The 27,461-nt window shown below is 51.1% G+C and overlaps 1 protein-coding gene across 1 annotated transcript; it reads left to right on the forward strand.

Moving 5' to 3' along the window:
- Positions 1-2,176: 2,176 nt before the first annotated feature.
- Positions 2,177-20,433, forward strand: ANOS1 (anosmin 1). Its single transcript, XM_061549080.1, has 10 exons — positions 2,177-2,678; positions 6,223-6,270; positions 7,844-7,906; positions 10,064-10,280; positions 11,421-11,614; positions 12,431-12,560; positions 16,479-16,678; positions 16,950-17,094; positions 17,748-17,951; positions 18,512-20,433. Exons 1-10 carry the CDS (start codon positions 2,433-2,435, stop codon positions 18,583-18,585), a joined length of 1,521 nt encoding a protein of 506 aa, XP_061405064.1. The 5' UTR covers positions 2,177-2,432; the 3' UTR covers positions 18,586-20,433.
- The last annotated feature ends 7,028 nt before the right edge of the window (positions 20,434-27,461 follow it).

Genomic DNA, 27,461 nt, shown 5'->3' on the forward strand with positions numbered 1-27,461 from the left:
GGTGCGGGTACGGCTACCCGTTTGCGACCCTGGTGCGGCCGGGTACGGGTAGACCGTGAGTCACTGGTGAGCAACCGTTTGTCACTCATTTCCCAACGTCTTGTCTCTTTTCACAATTCAAGTTCCTAGAATCAACCCACCCGCGCCTGCAACATGACTACATCCCAGAGGTCGCAATCAGGTACCCGATACCCGTACCCGGTCGGGTACGGGGGTAGGGTACGGGAACGGCCGGGTACGGGTACCCGTTTGTGAACCTGGTGCGGCCGGGTACGGGTAAGGAATCAAAACCCGTTTGCGACCTCTGCAGAGCGGTGCTGCTGCATGTCCCGACGTGAATAGCAATGGCCCAACCACGGAAGTGGACACCGTAGAGTTACTTCTGAAAGCCCTTGAAGTGGTCACGTATCTACACCGTGAGCAGAACTCCTCCACCCATCCTGCCATAGAAAGTTATGTTCATAGATTTAGACTTACAACTTTCGTGACTGCAGAAATTCATATTCTTGGTTCTTTCGGTAAAGTCACGTAGATAGAAAACTAAAATTAAAAGCAAAAAACCCACGACGTTTCGATCGCAACACAAGCAGCCTTCTTCAGGTGGAGATAATTGAATTTCACGTTAATCGAGATCAATTTATTTTTAAAGAGATTGAAAGTGATATACATTCGCTTTATTGAGATCCGTTGATGAGAACGGCTTTCCTGGAGATCTGTTCATTCAAGTGGCCTCAATTCACAATCATCGTCTTTCCTGTGACCGATGTCGATGCAGAGCGACAACTACAATTACACATTCAGGCGGTAACGGAGTGGGTCGCAGTGAAGTCGTTTTCGTATTTGTGGATCGGGGAATTTGCGTCGTCATATTGTACGACGGTCTGTGCTGGATGACCACAGTCGCGCACTGGAGAGGTTTTTTAAAATGTGCTAATTGTGCATCGGGTCTCCGCACAAATGGGACATTTACAAACTCTCACAATAAATATCTGCTTAAGCGACTGCCATTTACTTTCACGGACATCTGCAGGACAGCCCTGGATGTCGATGCATTGCCGGGTGAGGGTCTCCTCCCTACGCCGTGTGGATCGTCGTGAGTTATTTTGACCATATTTCACTTAGGTCAAAGGGCGTTGCAGCGTCGGCGTTGGGTGGCAGAGCGCAGTCGTGAATAACAATGCATGATAATTGTTTTTTTACCCTTCTATCTGGCAACAAAACTGGCACCTTTTTTACAAGGAGTCATGTTTACATAGACCACAATACCTGCAGTCATAATGCAAACAAAAAACATAACTCTGATAATGTATGCACTGTCCTTGAAGTTGATTGGTCCACACCCGAGACAGCTTTCCTTAGAGCCTAGTCTCACATGGATTGGACCAGATGACGGCTCTAAGGAAAGCTGTCTCGGGTGTGGACCAATCAACTTTAAGGACAATGCACATTTTTCGATTTAAAGCTTTCGTGACTGCAGGGATTCATCTTCTTGGGTTTTTCGGTTAAGTCACGTAGAAGGGAAGTAATAAAATAATAAAAAGAAAACATAATAATATTTTATTATATTTTATTATGTTTTATTTTTATTATTTTATTACTTCCCTTCTACGTGACTTTACCGAAAAAACCAAGAAGACAATGCACATTATCAGAGTTATGTTTTTTGTTTGCAATACGACTGCAGGTATTGTGGTCTATGTAAACATGACTCCTTGTAAAAAAGGTGTCAGTTTTGTTGCCAGATAGAAGGATAAAAAACCAATGATCATATTTTTACTGGCAAATGAGGTTCCAATGGAATAACAATGCAGTTTGCTGCACTGCCCTCTGCTGACTGCCCCCATTAAGAGAGAGGAGAGATGCACCGGCAAACCTCGTGGCTTCCGGGGTTGAGGCAAGCACGGCCCCGCCCCTGACACTGGCTCCTCCCACAGCGTGTGTGGACTGGAGCCACGCCCCCTTATCGTAATCTCGACCAATCACAACAGCGAGGTCTCACCCCCCCCCCCACACACACGACACCACGCCCCCACCCCTCGCTGTGGCCAATCAGCACGGGGATCCTCCCCGCGGAGCTTACTTTTGGCCAATCGGAACGCGTCGTCTCGGCCCAGCCCCCCTCCCCTCAATCTCTCTGAGATTGGGAGCGCGCACGTGGAGTCGAGACTCTGCAGCATCAACAGCTGCAGTAGCAGCAGCATCGCGAGCGTTGTCATCGACAGCAGCTTCTGCGGCGGCTGCATCTGCGTCATTAGCAACAACATCATCACCAGCAAAATCGGCAGCATTGCTACCACCAGCAACATAAGTCATCAATATCATCAGCAGCAGCAGCAACATCATCGTCAGCAGCCTCTGCAACATCACCGTCATCAACCACCACGATCGGCAACATCATCATCAGCAGCAGCAGCCCCATCAATCGGCCAAGCATGCGGGCAGCGCTGCTTGCAGTGCTGGCGACACTGGCGTGGGCAGCGAAGTCGGGAGCAGCGCAGGGACCCCCGAGGGGTCACGGGCAGCTGATGGAGGACCCCGCGGACCCCGAGGGCGTGGGGGGGGACCCCGCGGACCCCGAGGGCGTGGGGGACCCCGGGGTCCGCGAGGCGCGCTGCTCGGCGCGGTGCCTCTCGCTCCACACGGCGCCACTCGTGGCGGCCTTCGCAGGAGACCTGCAGGTGAGTGGGGAGGGGGGGTCAAGGGGTTCGTGGGTGAGGTGAGGCATGGGGTGAGGGGGGGTGGTTGGGTGAGGGGGGGTGGTTGGGTGAGGGGGGGTGGTTGGGTGGGGGGGGGTTGAGGGGGGGGTGATTGGGTGAGTGGGGGGGCTATGGGTGAGGGGGGGGTATGGGTGAGGGGGGGTGGTTGGTTGAGGGGGGGGGGCTATGGGTGAGGGGGGGGGCTATGGGTGAGGGGGGGGGTGGTTGGGTGAGGGGGGGGGCTATGGGTGAGGGGGGGGCTATGGGTGAGGGGGGGGGGTGGTTGGGTGAGGGGGGGGGCTATGGGTGAGGGGGGGGGGCTATGGGTGAGGGGGGGGGTGGTTGGGTGAGGGCGGGGCTATGGGTGAGGGGGGGGTGGTTGGGTGAGGGGGGGGGTGGTTGGGTGAGGGGGGGGGCTATGGGTGAGGGGGGGGGCTATGGGTGAGGGGGGGGGTGGTTGGGTGAGGGGGGGCCTATGGGTGAGGGGGGGGCTATGGGTGAGGGGGGGGTGGTTGGGTGAGGGGGGGGGCTATGGGTGAGGGGGGGGGGCTATGGGTGAGGGGGGGGGGTGGTTGGGTGAGGGGGGGGGCTATGGGTGAGGGGGAGAGTTTGCGCCGTGAGTGTGAGTGGGGGGGGTGTAGAGCGGGTGAGGAGGTGGAGATGTGACGAGGAGGAGGTGGCTTGGAGAATGGTGAGGCAAGGACGAGTGGGTGAGGTGAAAGGGAGGAGGTGAGACTGGGGAGGTGCATGGGGTGAGGAAGTTGAGGGTGAGGAGGTGATGGGGGTGAGGGGGGTGGATGTGAGAATGAGTGAATGGAAGCGAGGGGGTTAGAGGGTGAGTGAGTAGTAGGGCCGAGGCAGAGGAAGTGATGGTGAGGAATTCCATGTGATGGTGAAGGACTGGGGGGATAAGGATGGAGGGGGTGGTGAGAGGGTGCATCAGTGAATATATCAGAGGATTACGGGGTCGGGGTGAGATGATGGAGGTGAGGAACTAAACTATTCTTCACCCATAAACTTTTATTTTTATTTTACCAGCTAAGGCCCATTGCGCTATATAATACAGTAGCTTGTTCTACATCAGTCCCAAAATATGAGAAGAGGGTTTCAACTTTTTTCTGAGGGGGGGGGGGTTGGTGAGGCGATTTTGGGACGTATTAATTTTAACAATGTTTTCAAATAAAACAAAATAAAATAATTCTCACGACGTTTCGGCCACAACGCAAGCAGCCGTCCTCAGGTGAAGAACAGGTCTGTCGGAAAGACAGACTTCCAAGCCTGGTGATGTTCATTCAGACGCTGTCTTTCCGAAAGACCTGTTCTTCACCTGAGGACGGCTGCTTGCGTTGTGGCCGAAACGTCGTGAGAATTTGATTTTATTATGTTTTATTTTTATTATTTTATTATTTCCCTTCTACGTGACTTTACCGAAAGAACCACGAAGATGAATCCCTGCAGTCACGAAAGCTTTAAATCGAAATTTAAGGTTTTCAAAATGTCACGTAATCGCGGAAAAGCATATTCTATTCAGGGCCACTGCCCGAGGTAGCCGGTGCTGCGGGCTGTTTGAAGACCAATAGTTGTTGTTGTGCTTGCGTAAATATTCCCGTAACATGAACCCACGACCTCCTGTACACCAGGCGAGGTAGTTAACATCTCCTAGCCACTTTGATGATGATGATGAGAGAGAGAGGCGCAAACTCCAAATCTACAGCAGCAGGCGTCAGGGTCGGGATCGATCCCACGACCTCCTGTACACCAGGCGAGGTAGTTAACATCTCATAGCCACGCAACGGTGGCGAGGGAAGAGGTGGAGAGAGTTTCGATTTAAAGCTTTCGTGACTGCAGGGATTCATCTTCTTGGTTCTTTCGGTAAAGTCACGTAGAAGGGAAGTAATAAAATAATAAAAATAAAACATAATTATTACTTCCCTTCTACGTGACTTTACCGAAAGAACCAAGAAGCGGTGGAGAGAGGTTAAGAGTGAAGTGGTGAGGGTGAGAAGTGGTTGGGTGAGGCGGTGGTGGTGGGTGAGCGAGTTGAGGGCGGGGAGCGGTGGCGCAGCGGTTAGCACGCTGCGCCACGAACCCGGCCACCTGAGTTCGATTCCCGCACACGGCCACCAACACCAGTAACGAATTTATCTGAATCGGCCCTGGCACTCCTCTAGGTCGACTCAGCCATAAATGAGTCACCCAGTGCGGTGTGTAAACATCGCCACTCGGGAGACAAAGGCGGCCGGGCGTGGTGCTGGCCACCCACCCCCCACAGCACTTGCCCCAACAGTCTGTTAAGCTGATACGGGGGATCTTTGTTGTGATAAGAACGTGGAGTGAGGGGGTAGGAAGGTGGTGGGGGGAGAGGTGGTGAGGGTGAGATGATGAGCGTGATGGTGATAAACACTCGTGTAGCTATTACTGCTATTACTGTCACCCCCCCCCCCGCTCTCCGTTCTCCAGATAATTATAAGTACCATTGCGAGGGAAGTTACCAGTGGTATCGCTTTGGGTGGACTGGCCCCCGTCACAGGAATGTGGAATTTCCATCACTGGGCAAGAGAGCGGCACCTAATTGGGCCTTTATCCAAGGGCATTGTCGCCTGGGTGACGATGATCATGGTGATGGTCAAAATGATCATGATATGCTGATGACTATGATACGTTGCTACTGCCGCTGATGGTGATGATACTCGTGTTCGTTTTTTATGTTGATGTTGTATGCATGCTGACCTTCTTTCGCACCGTACATAGCCAACCGCGTTGATGATGATGATGATGATGATAGAGGTGTTGCTATTGGGGCTGATGATTTTGATGTACTAATGATGACGACGATGCTGGTGAACCTGCTGATTCTGATAATAATGGCGAAGAGGATGATGATGCTGGTGATAGTGATCATTCGATTGTGCTGCTGTTAATGATGATGCTGGTGACGCTGATGCTACTGCTTCTGAATATAATTCTCCTGTTAATACTGATGCTGGGTTTGGCGTATGTATAACATGGTGAACTTATATCAATACGTAGCCAACCGGGCTAATCAGAGCTCCTGGCGATGGAGAGAATGTGGAAGATCCTAATGCTGCTGCTGATAATGCTGATGGAAGTGGTTTAGTCGTCTCAGGGGGTTGGACCACAGACACGATGGTCAGGGGTTAGAGGTCAAGGGTTAGAGCTTTCCTTCAGCCCCGTCGTCTGGGAAGAGATGAATGTGGCAATGATGGATGATGGGGGTGATGCTTGCACTGCTGACGCTCATCATGCTGTTGACGATTGCTATTCCTGCTGCTGATGATAATTCTGCTGCTCTTACTCTTGTTGAAGATGATCAGCGATTGTGGATCATGATGATGATGACACTTGTGGTCAATGATGATGGATGATATTGCTAATATGATGATGTTGATTATAATGATATTGGTGATCCTGATGGTGATGTTGAGTGTGGATGTTGATGATTATGATGATATTGGTGATCCTGATGGTGATGTTGAGTGTGGATGTTGATGGTCTGTGTGTGTAGGACCCAGGGGTCATGTCTTGGTGTCAAGCAAACAGACGATGTCAGCAGGTAACATCGCCATCGCCACAATATTGTCACAGCATCACCGTCGCCACAACATCATCCCATCATCACCACAACCTCATTATTATCACCACAACATCATCCCATCATCACCACAATATCATCCCATCATCACCACAACCTCACCATCATCACAACCTCATCATCATCACAACATCATCATCATCACTATCACCACAACCTCAACATCATCACAACATAATCCCATCATCACCACAACATCATCATAACCTCAACATCATCACAACATCATCCAATCATCACCACAACCCGCATCCCATCACCACAACCCGCATCCCATCACCACAACCCGCATCCCATCACCATCACCATCACATACGTAGACTATTGGGGCAAGAACTGTAAATGTAGACCCAAACGACGCATGAGGAGGTGGTGGGACCAGCACCACGTCCTGCCCCACCTTTGTCTCCCACAGTGCCGGTGTTTAAACACCGCACCAGGTACTCATTTGAGGCAGAGTAGACCGAGGGGAGGTCCAGGACCGGTTCAGATAATCGTCACTTATTGTTGGCCGTGAGCAGGAATCGAACTCGGGTCGCCGGGTTCGTTCGTAGCGCAGCGCGCTAACCGCTGCGCCACTGCTCCCAACAACCCTCACGAGCACGCACACGCTCTCACACTCGCGCTGGGGCGGTCTTGCGTCATTAGCCACAGCCCCAATTAGTCACGGCCCCATTGGTCACGGGCTGCATTAAGTCACGGGCTCTGAAGCCCGCAGTGTTTGTGAGGTGGGTGGTGTGGGGGAGGCGTGTGTGAGAGAGTCTGTGCGTGTGTGTGTGTGGGGAGCGGTGGTACAGCGGTTAGCACGCTGCGCTACGAACCCGGCGACCCGCGTTCGATTCCTGCTTATGGCCAACATCGGTGACGATTATCCGAAGCCGGTCCTGGGCTTCCCCGAGGTCGACTCGGCCTCAAATGAGTACCTAGTGTGGTAAACACCACGGCACGGTCGAGCGTGGTGTTGGCCACCCACCTCCTCGTGTGCTGTGCCCGCCTTAATCGGTGCTCCTCACTAACAGCACTTGCCCCAACAGTCTGTTAAGGTTCTACGGGAGAGCTTTAACTTTGTGTCAGCATACCTCAATATGCCTGACTGTGTGGAGGTCGTCTGGTTTGCTCTGGATATTTTTAACGATGATCGGCCTCCCCTAGGTCGACTCAGCACTCAAATGAGTACCTGTTGTGGTGTGTAAACATTAGCATTGTGTGGGAGACAAAGGCGGCCGGGCTTCGTGCTGACCACCCACCACCCCTAGCAGCTCTTGCCCCCAGAGCCTGTGCAGGTTACACGGACATCTGTACAGTATATTATTTTATTCCAGTTGCTTTCCCAGCAGAAAAGCTAAGTCCCATGACTCCTTTTCAGGAGGGTCCTACCAAGTTTCTCACGATAGGGGGGTGGGTAGGGGGGTGGGTAGGGGCGGCAGGGGAGCGATGACGGCTCTGTATATTTTAATTGAGTTTGCGGTGTAATATGTGGAAAATGCATGTGTGTGTGTGTTTTAACAGCAGCGTTGCCTGTGTGTCTTGGCAGTGCATGCAACCCTGCCAGCCATCATGGGCCACAAACTCCACCTCCTGTCACAAGATATGCGAGGTAATCATCATCATCGTCGTCATCATCGGCCATGATCTATCCACTACTAGACGAAGGCCTCCATACACCGTCGCCGCCCCTCACGGCCATGAGATGTCACCATCCATCCAGCTCACAGGATTGGAAGGATGGCGCCTGCTAGGTCCCCCTTTGTATTTATATTGAACTTCTTTCGCTCCGTACATAGCCTACCATGCCAATCGGAGGTGCGGGGGAAGGACAACAAACTAAACATAAAAAGTCCTAATAAATGTGTTTTTATTCTAGATGATGATTTAAAAGTGCATAGCTCCAGTGGCTTCCTAATAGCAGAAGGAAGAGCGTTCGAAATGGCCGCAGAAGCACATCTGAGAGGGCGCGATGCAGTGACCATCTTTGTTGGATGGCCAGCCAAAAGCGGTGCTGGCAAGGATGACCGGAGTTGTCGTGAGATGGTTTATGCTCCTTGACGACTTCGTCAAGGTATTGTGGTTCATAAGAAGGGGGATCGCACTGATTGTGTAACAACTTCTGGGGCATCTCTTGTGTGTGCCGGGAGAGGTCCCTGGCAAGGATTACTCGGCATCTCCTTGCCAGTCACGCCGAGGAGAAGTTTGCAGAGTGCCAATGCGGTTTCAGACTCGGACAGTCCGACGGTGGCGAGATGTTAACTGCCTTGTCTGGTGTACACAGGAGGTCTTGGGTTCGATCTCGACCTGCTGTATATTTGGTGTCTCTCTGCCCGTGGTCGCGTTGGTTTTTCTCCGGGTCCTCCGGTTTTTCCATCCACATTTAGAATCGACGCGCGTTTAGAGTATTTAGCGGCTATACATTTCCACGTGATAAGCCACTTCGTTGAGCTATCATTTGTGGCTACGTCACTTCTGAAAAAGAGCGATGTAGCTTAGTGGGCCTTACCTGGTAAAAGAAAAATATTTTAGTTTTACAGCAGAGGTATAGGGAATTTCAAACAGGACCTACATCTCTGCTTTTGTGACCTGGTCAAGGCCTATAATACCATCAATAGGCCAGAGCTTGGATTATTTTTCATACTTTCAGCATCCCTGACCTGTTCACAATCATTAAGGACCATCGTGATGGTGGGCAGGTCTGTATAAAGCTGCACGGCTGGAAATCGGAGCCATTCCCTATTCACCTTTGGGGTGTGGTATATCCTCTGGCCCCAACGCTATTTATCATTTTATGAGCACGTAGTTTTAGAGGCTTTCTGTGACTGTACCGGAGGAATTTCTATCTGGTACAGATGAAATGGGAGGCCGTTCGATGGGCTGGGTAAGGTAATGGGATGATCAACATTGTTTTGCTGATGATCTGGTAATTGAGTTGGAGACTGCTGCTGCTGCACCTGGAGCGTGCCAATAAGGCGTGGTGCCTTACCACAAGCCCCACTTAAACAAGCACATGCCTGGGTACTTGTTGCGTGTCTGAGTGCCGCTAGGAGAGCCATGTGCTTGTCCGTGTGTGTCCGTGTCTCCCAGGCTCGCTACGAGTGTGTGTCCGTGTGTGTCCGTGTCTCCCAGGCTCGCTACGAGTGTGTGTCTGTGTGTGTCCGTGTCTCGCAGGCTGGCTAGGAGCATTGTCCGTGTGTACTCTTAGGTTTTTTCGGTAAAGCCACGTAGGTAAAAAAATTAATTAAATTAATAAAAGTACAATTAAAATCACGACGTTTCGGAGGCAAGACAAGCTTCCGTCTTCAGGTGGAACCGTCACAGCACGATTGCTGTATAAAGTACAGCTGTACTTGATACACGATTGCTGTATCAAGTACAGCAATCGTGCTGTGACGGTTCCACCTGAAGACGGAAGCTTGTGTTGCCTCCGAAACGTCGTGATTTTTATTTTACTTTTATTAATTTTATTTTTTACCTACGTGACTTTACCGAAAAAACCTAAGAGTATGAATCCTTGCAGTCACGAAAGCTTCAAATTTAGAATTGTCCGTGTGTGTCCGTGTCTCCCAGGCTCGCTACGAGTGTGTGTCCGGGCTTCTCCTAGGTCGACTCAGTCTCAAATGAGGGAGACAAAGGTGGTCGAGCGTGGTGTTGGCCACCTATCCCCCACGTGTGCCGTGCCGGCCTTCATAGGTGCTCGCTACCAGCACTTTCCCCAACAGTCTGTTCAGGATATATGGGGGATCTTTGTCTGTGTGTCTCCCAGGGCCGCTACGAGTGCTCTGCGAGCTGCGAGTTCGCTCACTCGCTCCTCTCCTCCTCCTTGACGCGGCCCGGCTTGTGTGCCCCTCCCGCTCGCGCTCGCGGTTTCGCCGCCGCCTGCGTCGCCGGCTGCCGAAGCGATGCCGACTGCCCGGCTCCGAGGAAGTGCTGCCCCAATGGCTGCGGCCGGACCTGCCAGGCGCCCAGGGGCCTCTACGCAGGTGTGACGGCGGGCTTGCTTGCTCCCTCCCCGCAACACCCTCGTGTCTCCCTGTGTCTCCCCGTGCACCCCCGTGTCTCCCCGTGCAAACCCATGTTTCCATATGCACCCCCGCATCTTCATGCGTACCCCTGTCTCCCCATGTACCTCTGCGTCTTCCTCGTACCGTGTCTCCCCGTGTCTCCCTGTGCACCCGTGTGTCCCCATGCACCAAAATGTCTCCCCGTACACCCCCGTGTCTCTCCGTGCACCGCCGTATCTCCCCGTGCACCCCTGTGTGCAACTCTCCGTGTCTCCCCATTGCTATCTTGAATCTCTCTCCGTTTCCTCGTTTCCCCTGTCACCTGCTATTAGCACCGCACCTCCCGATTAGCACGGTTGGCGCTACGCGCAGTGTGCAAGAAGTTCAACATGCGTGCATATACATACGTGTGACGCTGCTCCATGAGCTCGTTGAGCAGTACGGCGGCAGTGTGCCTGTCTTCTTGGTTCTTTCGGTAAAGTTACGTAGAATGGAAATAATAAAATAATAAAAAAAAACAGCAGTGTGCCTGCTCGTGCATGTGGAATGAAGAAGGGGCCATCGCCCGAGACGTCACCCGTTATATATTTTTAATTTTAAAGCCCACGGTGTGTGTTTGTTTGGTCAGTTGGGCTCTGTGTGCCGCTGCCAACGCAGCAGCAGTGGTGCCACGGTAGCGAGATGTTAACTCCCTCGCCTTGTGTGCAGGAGTTCACTCCCAACCCTGATGCCTGGTGTGTTATTTGGAGTTGGCATGTTCACTCTCTCTCCGTGGCCACGTGGAATTTCCTCCAGGTCCTCCAGTTTTTCCCTCCACATTTGGAAACGTGAGTTTAAGAGTAATTAGCTGCCATCACTTGCCACGTGATGTCTGTTGAACTTCTTTCGCAGCGTACATCGCCAACCGTGCTAATCAGAGTGTGGGGGGGTCCCCCTTTTGAGTCACAGCAGTCGGCCACTGCTGTTCCACCCTCACAACCGAAAAGCCAGTGCGTGACGCTCCGCTTGTCTTCCCGTTTCTCCCCACGTCACTCCCGTGTCTCCCCTTTAACGCCCCCCCGTGTATCTTCCCATATAACTCTCCGAGTTTCCCCTCCGCCGTGTCCCCCCCCCCCCCAGGCGTCCCCCTGCGTCCCCGCCCCTCGCTGTCTCTGCGGGAGTCCCCGGGCGGAGACGCCGCCAAGGGCGTCTCTCTCCTCGTCTCGTGGTCCTCACCCGCTCGTGTCTCCGTGGCGACAGCGCTGCACGTGCTGCAGGCACAGCAGCAGGGCCACGGGGCAGGTCCCCCATCGCCGTGGAGGACAGTTGCCATGGTGACAGTTGGGGGGGGGACAGGGCATGATGACGATGTTGATGATGATGATGACTATTATGATGATTATGTCGACTATGGTGTGTGCGTGTGAACCCATATGAGTGTACCTGTACGTGTGTGTGCCTGTGTGTGGGAAGCGGTAGTGTAGCGGTTGGCGCGGTGCGATATAAACCCACCGTCTCGTTTGCCGTGCTGGCATTCAGAGGTGCTCGCAAACAGCACTTGCCCCAAAATATGTTTAGGCTATACGGGTGATTTTTGTCTTTGTATGTGTGTGTAGCTGTGTGTTCTCGTATGTGTGTGTTTACCAATGTGTGTGTGTCAAACCATGGCACCTGGGTCTGCCCCATGACCTCCTCCCAGCGAACCTTCAACACTTCACGCGGCCTCAAAGCACACCTAGCACTAGCGCCGTGGTGACATCCCCACCACCATTTAATGTGTGTGGGTATCTGTGTGTGCACATTGTGTGTGTGTCTGTGTGTGTGTGTATCTGTGTGTGTGCATTGTATGAATATGTGGGTATCTGTGTGTGTACATTGTGTGTGTGTGTATCTGTGTGTACATTGTTTACGTGTGTGTGTATCTGTGTGTGCATTGTGTGTGTATCTGTGTGTGTACATTGTGTGTGTGTATCTGTGTGTGTACATTGTGTGTATCTGTGTGTGTGTGTATCTGTGTGTGTACATTGTGTGTGTGTATCTGTGTGTGTACATTGTGTGTGTGTATCTGTGTGTGTACATTGTGTGTGTGTATCTGTGTGTGTACATTGTGTGTGTGTATCTGGGTGTGTACATTGTGTGTGTGCGCGTAGACCCCGGGGGAGAGTGTGCTTGTGCCGGGACTGCGCCCCGCTCGCTGGTTCCGATTCCGCGTGGCGGCTGTGAACGCGCACGGCACCCGCGGATTCACTCCGCCCAGTGCCGCCTACAGGTCCTCGCTTGGTACGTGTGTGTGTGTGTGCGTGTGCGTGCGTGTGTGTGCGTGTGTGTGTGTGCGCGTGTGTGTGTGTGTACGTGTGTGTGTGTGTGCGTGTGTGCGTGTGTGTGTGCGTGTGTGCGCGCGTCTGTCTGTGTTTGGGGAGCGGTGGTGCAGCGGGTGAGCTCACGGCCGACACCAGTGACGATTATCTGAAACGGTCCTGGGCCTCCACCAGGTTGACTCGGCCTCAAATAAGTACCTGGTGCGGTGCGTAAATGTCGCCACTGGGGAGACAAAGGCGGCCGTGCGTGATGCTGGCCACTCGCCCCCTCGTGTGCCGTGTGCCGGCTTGCATAGGTGCTGCTCACTAGCGTGTCCGTGCGTCGCTTCCGGTGTGTGTTCGTGTGTCTGTCCGTACATGTGTCCATATGTTTAATGTGTCCATCCCTGTGTTTGTCCGTCCTTCTTGACCGGTGTGCATGTGTGTGTTTGTCTGTGACAGCTGCTTAATCTGGAGCGTGCCACTGAGAGGGTCAGGCTTTACCATTGGCCACACTAAAACAAAGCATACATACGGTTGAGCTTGCCCTGGATACTTTGTGCCGTCGAAGTGAAATCTCTGCGAGCAATGTGGTGGTTGTGGAGAGAGTGGAGCAGGAGTGACTGCGGCTGGTGCCGCGGTGCTTATGGCAGCTCCAATTCGGCAGCGGACTTTTAACCACCTGCGATGAGCACGGTTGGCTACGTACGGTGCGAAAGAAGTTCAACACACATACGGTTGAGCAACCATTTATTTTCAGCGACTGCGTTACGCTGTGCCTAGGGGGGATGGCTTCCTCCCATGTTACAAAACGCTGACCATTTGCTAATTGGTCAGCTAATTGGTGCTGCGGTGGCGAGATGTTAACTTCCTTGCCTGGTACGCAGGAGGTTGCGGGTTTTATCCCGACCCGGACGCCTGCTGTATATTTAGAGTTTGTGCGTCTCTCCAGGTCCTCCGATTTTTCCTCTGCATTTAAAATCAACGTGCGTTAAATGTATTTGGCTGCTATCAATTTTCAAATGATAAGACACTTTTGTTGAGCTATCATTGGCGGCCAGGTCTCTTCTGAAAAGAGCCATGTACAGCCCAGTGGGCCTTGGCTGGTAAAATAAAATAAACTTAGTTTAGTTTAGTTAAAACAGTTAAAACAGTCTGCATCAGCAGCAGGCCGTGCTTTCCCACCAGATGACGACGCTTTTGTTGCGCCCGAAACGTCGTGATCTATTTTATTTTCTACCTACGTGACTTTACCGAAAGAACCAAAGAGTATGGATTCCTCCAGTCACGAAAGCTTCAAATCAAGATTGTTTAGTTAATTAATTGCTGCTCAATGTGACAAGGAGTTTAGGAGTCTCCACTCGAGAACCTGGAGCCTGCCACAAGAGAGTGAGTGAGTGAGGGCTCTGATAGACTTAGCATTACATATATAGAGAGAGAGAATGCCAGTGATATATAGAGTGAGTGAATGAGTTTCAGCAGCTCTCCGCCCATACCTCTTCCCCTGTCCACATCTCCCATTGAAATCGGCCCTCCCCAGTGAATTGAGGCTTCTTATGAAGAGTGGCGGAGAAAGAAAAGAGGCGGCAAGCGGATAGAAGAAAATTCCCTCCGTCTCCTCCCTTCCTCTCTCTCTCTCCTCTCTCGCTGTCTCTCTCTCTCCCTCTGCACACGCGGAGAATTTCAAAGGCGCTTGAGAGAGAGAGAGGGAGATTTGCCGAGGCTCCTCTCCACCCACCGCTGGTTTCACGCCCAGAGTTCTATACGTGAGCAAATGTCCTTTTCTTTGCCTGCCCAAGCGTGACGGCGGCGTCCCAGAGGCACCGAGAGCCGCATTCACGTTCCAGGAAACCCGCATTCATTAGGGATTAATCTCCCGCTGTATGCCGCACAAGTGCCCTCTATTTATTTGGCGCCCGAGCGGACCTGTGGGGGGGGGGGGGGGGTCCCCTGCGTTTGTTTGTTCGCCGTAACCTCCTTCTAATCGTCGTCAAGAGTGTCGTCGTCATCAATATCACCGTCATCTTCATCGTCGTCGTCGTCATCACTGGGATCACCACCACCAATATCATCATCTTCGTTGTGCGTGTACGCGTGTGTGTGCAGGTCTGTGTCTATATGCTCATGTATGGTCGTGTCTGTATTTTTGTGTGTGTATCTGTCACCACATGGTGACGTCACCGCCACTTAGTGGCGAATGGCGGTTGTTGTTGTCTATCTGTCTTTGTGTGGAGAGCAATAGCGTAGCGGTCAGCGAGCTGCGCTACGAATCCGGCGACCCGAGTTAGATTCCTGCTCACGGCCGACACCAGTGACGAATATCTGAACTCGTTCTGGGCCTCCCCTAGGTCGACTCAGGCTTAAATGAGTAGTTGGTGGTGTGTGTCAACATCGCTACTGGGGAGACAAAGGCGGCCTGGCGTGGTGCTGGCCACCGATCCCCTCGTCTGCTTTTTCCGGCGTTCATAGGTGCTCGCTAACAGCACTTGCCCCAACAGTCTGTTCAGGCTATGGGGGGGGGGGGGATCTTTGTCTTTGTGGCTGTCTCTATATGTGTACATGAATATCTACTCGTGTGTGTGTGTGCGTGTGCACGCGTGTGTGCGTGTGCGCGCATATTTTCCACAACCCCCTTCACCCTCCACTGAAGCCACAAAAAGCGCAATTGGTCAAGGTTGAGCGTTTGACCTCTTGAGGATCTAAAGGGTTAGAGATCAAAAGGGCATTATTTTTGCGTCTTAGATAAACAACAAACAAATCAAAAGATTCCCCGTATAGCCGAAACAGACTGTTGGGGCAAGTGCTGTTAGTGAGTACCTATGAAGGCCGGCACGGTACACGAGAGGGTGAGTGGACAACAGCTTGCCCGGCCGCCTCACCAATGCTCACGTTGTTTACACTCCGCACCAGGTGCTCATTTAAGACTGAGTCGGCCTCGAGTGGTTTAAATATTTGCCAATGATAATGGTCACAAGCAGGAATCGAACTCTGGCCGCCGGATTTGTTGCGCAGGCCGCTTACCACTGGATTACCACTCCCGCGCGTGCTCATGCAGCCACACAGACACACGTGCAGACACGCATACAGACACGCATACACGCACAGCCTGACCTCGTCACATAACAACACACACACACAAACATTTTTTATATCCCCTTTGCAGTTTTATGTAACATATAGCAGCATCACTTGTAATGTAAACAAATACAGAAATATTCTTGGTTCTTTCGGTACAGTCACGTAGAATGGAAATAACAAAATAATATAAATATAAAACAATAAAAAATATAGACATATCATGAGTATGCATGGGTTCGGAAGTCCACATTTAATTAGCGGATAGTAGCGTTATAGCTCCACGTCACGTGTAATGAAACCACGGGGAGGTGAGGCACCCGCAATGGCTGGTGGCTTCATCGCTTTGGCCGATAAGTTTTCTGCATTTAGCGCTGGTCTCTTTCACCTCCACGTTTTCGGCAAACCTTTGATGTAGGTGTGGCTGGTTTTCTCTCAGGTAAGTCCCTGGCAACAACAACAACTCAACTTTTTACACTAAAGTTTTGTTCAATATCGGATCGCCACTTTGTGAGTTTGCATGACCCCATCTTTCAGACACACAGGAGGACAGAGCAAATGCATTGAACATTGTCAGCCACGTACTAGAGCAGTGTTCTTCATTGGTGGCCTTTAGTGTGGCACCCGACAATAGACAAAAGTGAAAACACCACCTCATCATCCTCGTGCTGTCCAAACCCCAATGGTTTCAAATGTGTGGCGGCCCTCACACTGATGTTTTATCGGCAAAAGTGTCCCTCCCTCTGCAAATGAGTGAAGAACACTGCGCTAAAGTGTTAAATATGTCCTTAAATCCACTTGTGTGTGTATGTTTCCATCGCCACAGCTCCCTCGCCTCCCCCTCCGCCTTCGCCCTACGTGGAGTGGTTCGGACATTCTGCCGATGGAGGCCTCTCATTGGCCGCCCACCTGGCCTGGAACCCGGCAGCTGACACGGATCTACCAATCGCGCGCTACAAGTTGTTCTACGGGCGGCCCCGCACCACGGCAACGGGCGGGAGGCATCAACGACTCGCCATCAACGGGGTGAGATCCTTGACGTCCTCTTAGGGGGGACATGTAAGGGTTATCGCATTTCTGGGACGCCCAACCGGAGCACGTGGTGAGCTGTAGAATAGTTTGTTGTGGAACAATTCTCAGAACCAATTTAGCAATTGGATACATTTCTCTAGAAACTGCATCAAGGATCTGCAAGACAATTGCATTGTGACTGCTGGTGTTGTTCGCTACTGTTACTGCTTGTATTAATACTACTGCTGCCCCTACTGCTGCCCCTACTGCTGCTGCTACTGCCTAGTCGGCACGACACGTGACACTGCAGCCTCTGAAGCCGGACTCGGACTACGTGGTGCAAATGCAAGCCCTGAGCGAGTGGGGTCAGAGGTCGCTCAAGAGTTCGAAGGTCGTGCTCACCTTCCGCACCCCGCCCCTGGACTCCTCCGGTGAGTCTGGGTTGGAAATTCCACATTCCCATGGCAACGAGATCAGCATGTGTCTGTAACAGAGACACTTGTCGACTTCTCACAACAAAGTGTTTGTGCTGATCCTCGTTTTATCTACCGGTGAGCAATGATGATGGGCTGAATGAACCATTGACCCAGGATTTGAACTCAAGATGTACCGACACTGGGAGTCACGCAAATACTTTTTTTTTACTTTCCAAGAAAGGTTTAAAATGTTTGTGCATCATGCTTCTGCGGCCGTCTGGAATGCTCTTCATTACGATATTAGGAAGCCATTGGAGCTACGCACTTTTAAATCTAAGTTGAAAACTAATTTCTTTAGAACTGCTTTTTGTGTTTTGTTGTCCTTCCCCCACACCTCAGATTAGCACGGTTAGCTATGTACAGTGAGAAAGAAGTCCAACATACATTAGCTCTGTCCAGCCGTTCGCGATAACATCACACGCCGTGCGCACTCCTCGCCTTCCTCCGTGACTTGTGACGTCGTCTTGCATGTCACAGCTAACGTTATGAACGCTAATTGATGACTTTTGAGTGCAAGCGCTTGTGGGAAAGTGATTATAGAATCCATGCATATGGATGATTTTTGTTCGCTTCTGATTGCATTTCCACCCCCTCCACCCCCATTTCAGCATTCGCGACCAAATTACTCCACAAAGATGGGAAAAATCCCTCTACTTCAGAAAGTAGTTCCTTTTCAGTTGCCAACGGTAACTGGACGAGAGGATCTGATTGGCCGCCGGGAGGAACTGTGGAGGAGCCCGAGAAGCAGGAAGAGGGGGGTGTTGAGAATTCCCTCTCGGAGTCCCACATCGCGCCACACGGACACGACAAGAGTGAGGGATCGTTATTCTCAAGCTATTTCTCTCTCACACACGGCCTTTTTTGCCTCCAGTGCTCTCCCAATTGTGCGATCGCCATCATGTTTACACAACTGTCGATTGTCCGGGGTAATGGGGATGAAAAACATAGAATGTGTCGTCTCTATAGCTTCTTGGCGGAATTACCTGTCGACGTGTTTGCGGTCACGTAGGCAAAGTCACTGACCCCCAATGAGTGAGGAGCAGCTGATAATCACGTGGAGATCCGCACCTCCGATTAGCGCGGTTGGCTACGTACGGTGCGGAAGAAGTTCAACATACATGCATAATTAAACCAGCACATGGCGTGTAAATATTTTTATTTGCAAGCACGGTTAATTGTAAACTCAGATAATCTACAAACAGACAATCTATAGGGAGGGCGATGGCTAAAATTTTCCCAGGCTTTGCATCATCGTCTGCCTTCATCGCCATCAACTTCACTCTGCCATCGTTTTTTCCACTACTTGCTGCCACGATGTCACTTCCTCTCCTGATGATGTCACTTCCTGTCTTGTTGTGATGTGACCGCGCAGGCCACGCCCACCGCAAAGATGGCCGTTCAGCGATGGGCCACCACGTGGAGAGGAGGCAGCACAGAAACTCGTAGAAGAGGGGAGGCCATTTTACATACATAGCCCTACCCATTGTAGTGTGAACATCATCGTCACCAGCCATGACATATCCATCGCAGAGAGACCAATAAACTCAAATAGAAACTCAAAGACCAGCAGTGGCCAACTGGCGTCTCCCGAGCCGCATGCGGCTCTTTAATACACCGCACACGGCTCTATGAAAGGGGCATAACGTAGAACGTACTATCACAGTAGCAACGAATAATGAATGTCTCTCGTGCTGTTCCAAAACCTGTCAATATACACACATTAATATATACAGTTGGCTCTTTGCAGAACTCATGAGTAATTTTTAGCTATTGGTCTGTTGTAGGTTGGCCAGCCCTGGCATAGATTGATGTGTAAACCCATTGACTCGCATAAAGATTCATAGACTCGGAGACCTGACAGAATCACATTGACTCGCACAGAGACCCACAGATTACAGAGACCTATAGACTTACATAGAGACCCAAAATACTCACATTGAGACCCATGGGTTTCACATAGGGACCCATAGAATCACAGGCACCTAGAGACTTACATATACTGATAGACTCACACAGAGACCTGTAGACTCACCTAGAGACCCATAAAGTTACATATTCTGCGTTGTCATTAAATTGAGTTATCAAGGGTAGGGAGTTAATGATCTCAGCCTGGTCGCCACTAGACTTAGAATGATTTAACCCGCGGCAATATGATGTCCCATACTGGTTGCAATTCGATTCGGGAATCAATTCTTATCGTTTTATGTCGCGTTTGTATATTTTGTTCTGCTAGGTCCGCATAATTCTTGCAGTATCATATCATTTGCGTATTATTTGCATAAACCGTCAATCGATGTTGACACCCTCATATCGGAGAGCGATTGCATTACATTTAGTCGATGAATCTGTGGCTCTTATAATGTACGGCTCCTCTGTCAAACCACTGCTGTACAAGGGCCTCCTCGCGCTGTGCGGGCCGTGGGGGTTATTTGACCATACTTCACCATGCCGGTCATTGTGGGTTGGGGAAAGGGGAGGCCCAAGACCGGTTAAGATTATCACTTGCAGCTGGTGGTGTTAGCCGTTGCTGGGAATCAAACTCAGGTGTACAGGGTGACACGGGGTTGTATTTATTTTAATAAGTCACATCGAGTTATTGAATTCATTTTAACAAATGTTCAAGCTGACTTCGAATTAACATTAATCCACGCATGAATTATCTTTTGTAAGTAATTTAGGTAGTTTTTTTTGTATAGATGACGGGTGTAATCTGTAAACATTCCTCAATAATTTTTTTTGCCCCTAAAATAGACGTTTTATTTGACCAGCTAAGGCCCACTGAGCTCTTATTTCGCTTGTTTCCAGGAGCGACCTGGACATCGCAAATGACAGCTCAACGAAGCGGCTTAGGGGCCGTCCATAAATGACGTCACGTACCTAGGGAGGGGGGGATCAGACATTTGTGACGATGTGTGACAAGGGGGGGGGGGGTGGTTTGAGAAATGTGACGTCACATCAAAATGCGCAATTTTAAATAAATATAGACAACACGTTCTACTTAATTAAATATGACTTTTTAAACAGATTCCTGCAGAGGGAGCTGGTAGGAACGTTGGGTTGCTCGGTCAATGGCCAGGGTCAACGGCGGCGTGGTGTATTCCGCAAATATGGCCGACTGTGAGGACGGACACAAGCCGGCATGAGTAGGTTAAACGTTGAGTTTTATAAGGGTACCACGGGGTGACCATCCCCTCCCCACCCAGCCCCACCCTCCCCACCCAGCCCCTCCCCACCCTCCCCACCTAGCCTCTCCCCACCCTCCCCACCCAGCCCCTCCCTCCCCACCCAGCCCCTTCCTGCACGACGGATGGACACAATAATCCCCTGTGGGCTGGTGGAACCAGTGTATTCCTACCAGTATATGCACTACAATGACAATAGTTTAAAGCGATTTGAAGCATGTTTTTTGGGGGGGGGGGGCAGAGCTTTGTGACGTCATATTTGAGGGGGTGGTCTGACTTTTTGTGACGCCGTGTGACAAGGGGGGGGGGGGTCAAAAATCGTCCAAAATCACGTGACGTCATTTATGGACGGCCCCTTATCACAATTAATTCAGGGTTCTTCGTCGGGGTTTGAGGACAACGGTTTTCAGGTGACCCCACGGGAAGAAGAATAAAAATCAATATGTATCATGATAATAGGTAGAATGTTGTAATGCCAGTGTTATATTCAATGCAATAACCCTATGTTCCCTAACGTTTGGGCCACCATGTACACGTACAAGGCTGCCCTCTTGAGGGGGAATTACCACTAACATCGCAATACAGTAGTTACCGTACTGTACCAGAAAAAACGCCTGCCTATATCTGCCACTCTAATTCAACATTTGAAGTACTGTCTATATATATTTTACGATTCGATGCAACTAAGGGGCCGTCCATAAATGACGTCACGCATCTAGGAGTGGGGGTCAGACATTTGTGACGAGGGGGGGGGGGTTGAGAAATGTGACGTCACATCAAAATTCGAAACTTTAAATAAATCTAGACAACACGTTCTACTTAATTAAATAGACTTTTTTTTAAATAAATGTTTTCTCCTACAATATCAGAGTGCAGCGCCACATTAAATACGCACTACAATGACAATAATTTTCGATTTAAAGCTTTCGTGACTGCAGGGATTCATCTTCTTGGTTCTTTCGGTAAAGTCACGTAGAAGGGAAGTAATAAAATAATAAAAATAAAACATAAAATAAAACATAATAATTATTTTATTATGTTTTATTACTTATTCTTTTATTACTTCCCTTCTACGTGACTTTACCGAAAGAACCAAGAAGATACAATGACAATAGTTTAAAGCGATTTGAAGCATGTTTTATATTTTTTGGGGGGGGGGGGCAGAGCTTTGTGACGTCATTTGAGGGGGGGGGCTGACTTTGTTTCGCCGTGTGACTAGGGGGGGGGGGGTCAAAAATCGTCCAAAATCGCGTGACGTCATTTATGTTCGGCCCCTAAAATACTGGACCGGTTTCGATATTCAGGGTCTCATCAGCAATCGGGCTTTCTTCAACCAATACCGTTCAACTTGCCTGATGTTCAAAGTCAAAGACCCTCTCCCATCGCTGTTGACCTTCAACCTCATGAACAGCGGTCATCCGAGTTCGATTCCCGACACGGCTAAACTTACATCTGAACCGGGCTTAATCCGCCACCCCTTCGCCACTGCCTACGCTGACCAGCGTGGAGAGGTATGGTCAAAGTAACCCCCCCCCCTTCCACACCCCCTCTCCCATCTAAAAGTGGATTGATATCGGTGTCTGCTGCTGCTGCTGCGAGTGGTGGTTGTGTGGCCACGACCTCTAACGCGTCTGAGTTCGGGTGGCACGCAGCGTCGTGCCAATTCACCTTTGTACAGACCGCCACTCGCTGTCATTCACTGGGTGGGTGCCTGGTGGTCTCGTGTACAAGGTGGTCCAGTTATCTTGTGACCCCCCCCCCCCCCCCACACACATTTATTTCTCTAAAACTATTTTTTTTAAATCGTCCAAAATCGCGTGACGTCATTTATGGACGGCTCTCTTGGACGCCCTCTCGGCCGCGTCTTCTCCCCCCCCCAACCCGCTTCTTCCTCGGCTGCCACTCCGGCCATTCGCCCCGGACCCAGTGTCCTTCTCACATCGCAAAGCCCCCGAGCCATCGGGGGGGGGGGGGCCTGGTGGCCTTCAGTGTGGCCCCACTAACGTGACCCCCCCTCCAACCCCATCATCGTTGTGCTGTGCCACAAACCTTACAATGGTGTGGCAGACCTCACAGCTGATGATGTCGGCGAAAGTGGCCCCCCACAACACCTCTTAAAAATGAGCGAAAAACACCGACTTGGACCATCGCCCAAGCCCCCCACTTGCTTTGCTAAGAGCAGCTTCAGTGATGTCTCTAAACCCCACATGCGCGCGTGACCTATACCACGTGTTTCTTCTCAATGCCACGTGTTCTCTATGCCACGTGTTTCTTCTCAATGCCACGTGTTCTCTATGCCACGTGTTTCTTCTCTGGGCCGCGTGTGCCTCTTATTGGCAGTGTAAATACAAGGAAGCATTGCATCGGCAGGCGTATTAGAAGGCACCGTGTAGTGTGGTTTTGTATTGATTGATCCCTGTTACCGTTACTTTGTGAATAAACAAGTCAGACTTTTAATGATGTATTTCGTTGGCCTCTCCCGCCGAGATCGCCACGGTGGCCGGGCGATGTTAACTACCTCGCCTGGTATGCAGGAGGTTGTGGGGATCGATCCAGACCTTGACGCTCGCTGTATATTTGGAGTTTGCGTGTCTTTCTCCCTATGGTCGTGTGGATTTGTCTCTACGGGTCCTCCGGGTTTTCCCTCCACGTTCAGAATCAACAACACGCTTTGTTTAGATTATCTGGCTGCTATAAATTTCGACACGATCATTAGCCACTTCGCTGAGCTATCATTTGTGGCCCAGGTCGCTTCTGAAACAGAGCCATACAGCTCAGCGGGTCTTACCTGATGAACTAAAAATATTTTTCATAAAATAATTTATAGTTTTGATCCGGTCCTATATGTGGATGAGTGTGACGCTGTAGCGGTTAGCTGTGGTTCGGGGCCGTCCATAAATGACGTCACGCACCTGGGGGGGGGCAGACATTTGTGACGATGTGTGACGAGGGGGGGGGGGTGAGAAATGTGACGTCACATCAAAATGCGCAACTTTAAATAAATATAGACAACACGTTCTACTTAATTAAATAGACTTTGTAATAAATGTTTTCTCCTACAACATCAGAGTGCAGCGCCACGTTAAATACGCACTACAATGACAATAGTTTAAAGCGATTTGAAGCATGTTTTATTTTTTTGGGGGGGGGGGGCAGAGCTTTGTGACGTCATATTTGAGGGGGGGGGGTCTGACTTTTTGTGACGCCGTGTGACGAAAGAGGTGGGGGGTCAAAAATCGTCCAAAATCGCGTGACGTCATTTATGGGCGGCCCCTTAGCGCGCTGCATGATGAACCCGGCGACCCGAATTTGATGCCGCCTCACGGCCACCAATACCGATGACATTTATCTCTGAACCGGCTCTGAGCGTCCCCTAGGTCGACTCAGCTTCAAATGAGTACCTGGTCCGATGTGTAAACATAGCCACGAGGGAGACAAAGGCGGCCGGGCGTGGTGCTGGACACCCATCCGCTCGTGTGCCGTGTCGGCCTTAATAGGTGCTCGCTAACAGCACTTGCTCCAAGTCTATTGTAGCCTATATGGGAGACCTTTGATGCTGGCCTCTAAGTGCACCTAGCCTGGCAAAAAATCCGTAACCACGTCACGACTGCGGCTGTTGTATTTCAACCCCCCCCCCCCCCTCCTTAAAAGTGCATCTTCAAGTGACTCTCATTAACCAACTCTCAAAAATCCACATTATCGCGGCCAGTCCAGTCCATCCATCCCTCCATAAACCGACGTCACCACGTGTACCACCACGTGGCCCCGTTCCCCAGTGACCTCGCCTGAGACGAGGCTCTGAGACGAGGCTCCCTGCGGGGACAGCCAATGGCAAGCTCGACTTTCCATCCTCGGCCACGGCCCAATTTTAAGACCACCAAAGTTAAAGGGGTCAGAGGTAAACTATGTGTGTGTGTGTGGTTGTGCTTTTAAAGCACCTATAATTAAAGGCACTTAAAAAAGGACGTTCGAGTTCAATGTGTTTAGTTAGTTCTTCCCCGCACCTTCGATTAGTGCGAAATAAGTTCTACATACATGCATACCCACTTGCAGCAGCCTGTAGGCTGCTGTGTTCTCTGTACTACCCTTTGAGTTCTCATACCTATCAGTCCCTTATCAGCGCCTACTTTATTACAGGCCGATTCAGACCTTATTGGTCACCCCGTGCCGTTATAAATCTCAACGTTCAGCCTACAGTTTCATCACAAGGGAGAAACACAGACACATTTTTTGCCCCTATTGAAACGGCTGTACGCCGTATGGACCTGAAATACTCAATTTCCATGTACAGCTGTGTGTGTTCTGGCCATCTGGCTTGCACCACATCCGTTCTCATTCCGTTCTCATTTGTTTGTGTCGTTGTCGCACTGAGGGGTTTGATCTGCCCGTTTCCATCGTCGGTTCCATTTACTCCCGACTGTCTTTATATTTTTTCTGCGTTAATATCAGTGACATTTATTGTCCTTGCTCGATCTGCGTTAAGTTTAGCACGCAGGGCTTCATCTTTCACAGAATATTTCAAATTATTATTTATATTCAAAATATATATTTATCCAAGTCGCTGGTTGGCTAAAGTGAGCGGCACGTGAATAGCAGCAACATCCATAACGAGAGGTACACTGAATCAAGTGTGCCGGCTGCATTCACATTCCCCGGGTCACCGGCTCAGACTCCAGGTTGCGTGTGTCCTCGTGTTGTGTGTTCTCCCTCTGGTGTGCCTATGTCTGTGTGCCTCTGCTGTGTTTGTCAGGCTCTTCGTCTGCACTCTGTGTACACCCATTGATACCGGTCTCATTCTGTGCTCTCTATTCTTGTCGTAGTATCTGCATCACTGGCAGCATCGCTGCACGGTTGGCATACGCCCTTGGTGCAGAGAATTAAATGGTTTGGGAGACGGTGGGGGTGGTGGTGGTGTTGTCCATCACCCCCCACCGTTCGTACCCCAGTGGCACCGCCTGCACACTTGACTTCTATGCCACTGACCGCTAGTTTCATATCTTGTGTAGTTCAGTGAAGCCTGGTTGTCACTGCTCACGATATGTTCTCGCTGATCGGACAAAACTTCGGTTTTGTTTTGGACATTTGATTCGTGATCAGAGGGAGTTTATTTTAGTACTACACCAGGGAATATCATTACTTTGGTGATTTGTCTCAACAAGAATGCAACTTCATACGATATTCACTGCTGGCGGGGGTGTTTGTTTTGGTCTAAAGAATAAAATTAGGGTTTGGCTTGGAGTTGGGTCAGGGTCGATGAGAGGCTTCATTATAAAAGCCCCATCCACATCCCTGGAGCCCAGGGCCTCCCACTCCACCCTCTCTATCACCCACGGCTCCTGATGGACCGGCATGTCTCCCCTTAGCCACACTCCTGGCATTGGAGATGCCGATGCCTCGGCCGCCAGCTTCGCTCGTGTCGTGCCCAGAGATGTTGGGGGTCGTTGGGTAGAAATTGAGGCTCAATTTTAGCATCGTGTCCCACAGGAGCTCGACACGTGGGGTGGCTGATGTCAACGTGTCCTCTTGTAGGTCGCCTTGGTGTAGAATTGCCATCACAGAGGCTTCTGGTCTAAGCAGGGCAGGGTTTCCGTCCTAGCGTGATCCGTATGGGTCCTCACACGTGGCCCACGAGGACATAAAAGAGTTGATTTATCTTCTTGGTTCTTTCGGTAAAGTCACATAGAATGGAAATAATAAAATAATAAAACATAAAATAATTCTCACGACGTTTCGGCCACAACGCAAGTAGCCGTCCTCAGGTGAAGACCAGGTCTGTCGGGGAGACAGAGGACAGCTGCTTGCGTTGTGGCCGAAACGTCAGAATTATTTTATGTTTTATTATTTTATTACTTCCCTTCTACGTGACTTTACCGAAAGAACCAAGAGGATGAATCCCTGCAGTCACGAAAGATTTAAATCGAGAGTTGATTTATGTTCACATCCACCAAGTCCACGAGCTGGAGATCGCCCGGACGTCTCGGGTCTGCAGTGTTCGAGGCTTCTTGAATGGTGGGTGACGTCTCACCCATGCGATGTGGCAGGGTGAGGAGAGGCCTGCTCGTCCCCGACACTCAAGGTGAGGTACTCCTCACCTGCCCACCGTACTCACCCTGGCATTAGTCGCAGGCTAATGCTCCCCTGACAGCCTGGGCGATTCCTTCTCCTAGCAGTGGATACATCACGGCCGCTGATGCCTCTAATTGTTAGTTCTCAATGTCACGTGTTTGTTCTCATGCCACGTGTTCTCTATGCCACGTGTTTCTTCTCTGGGCCGCGTGTGCCTCTTATTGGCGATTTCTTCACCCAGCAGTGGATACATCACGGCCGCTGATGCCTCTAAATGTCAGCACACGACTGTGTGCGAACCCAGCGCTGTCTGCGAGCACCTATTTAGGCCAGCTTGCCACCCACGTGCACTCCCAGGCCGCCTTTGTCTCACCAGGGGCATTCACGTTCATTCACAAAACCACCGCAGGCAACGGGCACATTCAACCAGGTGGTCAACACGGCCCATCATCATCATCTCGGTAGGGGCGATAAAGATGATCACCACAGGTGGCCGAGTCGCACTTGCACCACGACCACTCTGTACAAGGTCACCTGAGAATCGAATCCACGAATCGGATAAATCGATTCGCGCACACGAACCGATTCGATTCCACTACAGTACCGTACAGTCTCTCTTTCGTCATCAGGCCCCCCCCCTCCTGCCAAGCCCCCTGCGGTGACGTCACTGTCCCCTCCTGCCAAGCCCCCCGCGATGACGTCACTTCCTCCTGCAAGCCCCCCGCGGTGACGTCACTGCCCCTTTTGCCAAGCCCCCCGCGGTGACGTCACTGCCCCCTCCTGCCAAGCCCCCCGCGGTGACGTCACTTCCTCCTGCAAGCCCCCCGCGGTGACGTCACTTCCTCCTGCAAGCCCCCGCGATGACGTCACTGCCCCTCCTGCCAAGCCCCCCGCGATGACGTCACTTCCTCCTGCAAGCCCCCTGCGGTGACGTCACTGCCCCCTCCTGCCAAGCCCCCCGCGGCGACGTCACTTCCTCCTGCAAGCCCCCCGCGGTGACGTCACTGCCCCTTATGCCAAGCCCCCCGCGGTGACGTCACTGCCCCTCTCCTGCCAAGACCCCGCGGTGACGTC

The sequence above is a fragment of the Lethenteron reissneri genome, chromosome 2 (assembly GCF_015708825.2).
Source record: "Lethenteron reissneri isolate LAM-NWPU_2019-01 chromosome 2, ASM1570882v1, whole genome shotgun sequence".
In the NCBI taxonomy this organism is placed as follows: domain Eukaryota; kingdom Metazoa; phylum Chordata; class Hyperoartia; order Petromyzontiformes; family Petromyzontidae; genus Lethenteron; species Lethenteron reissneri.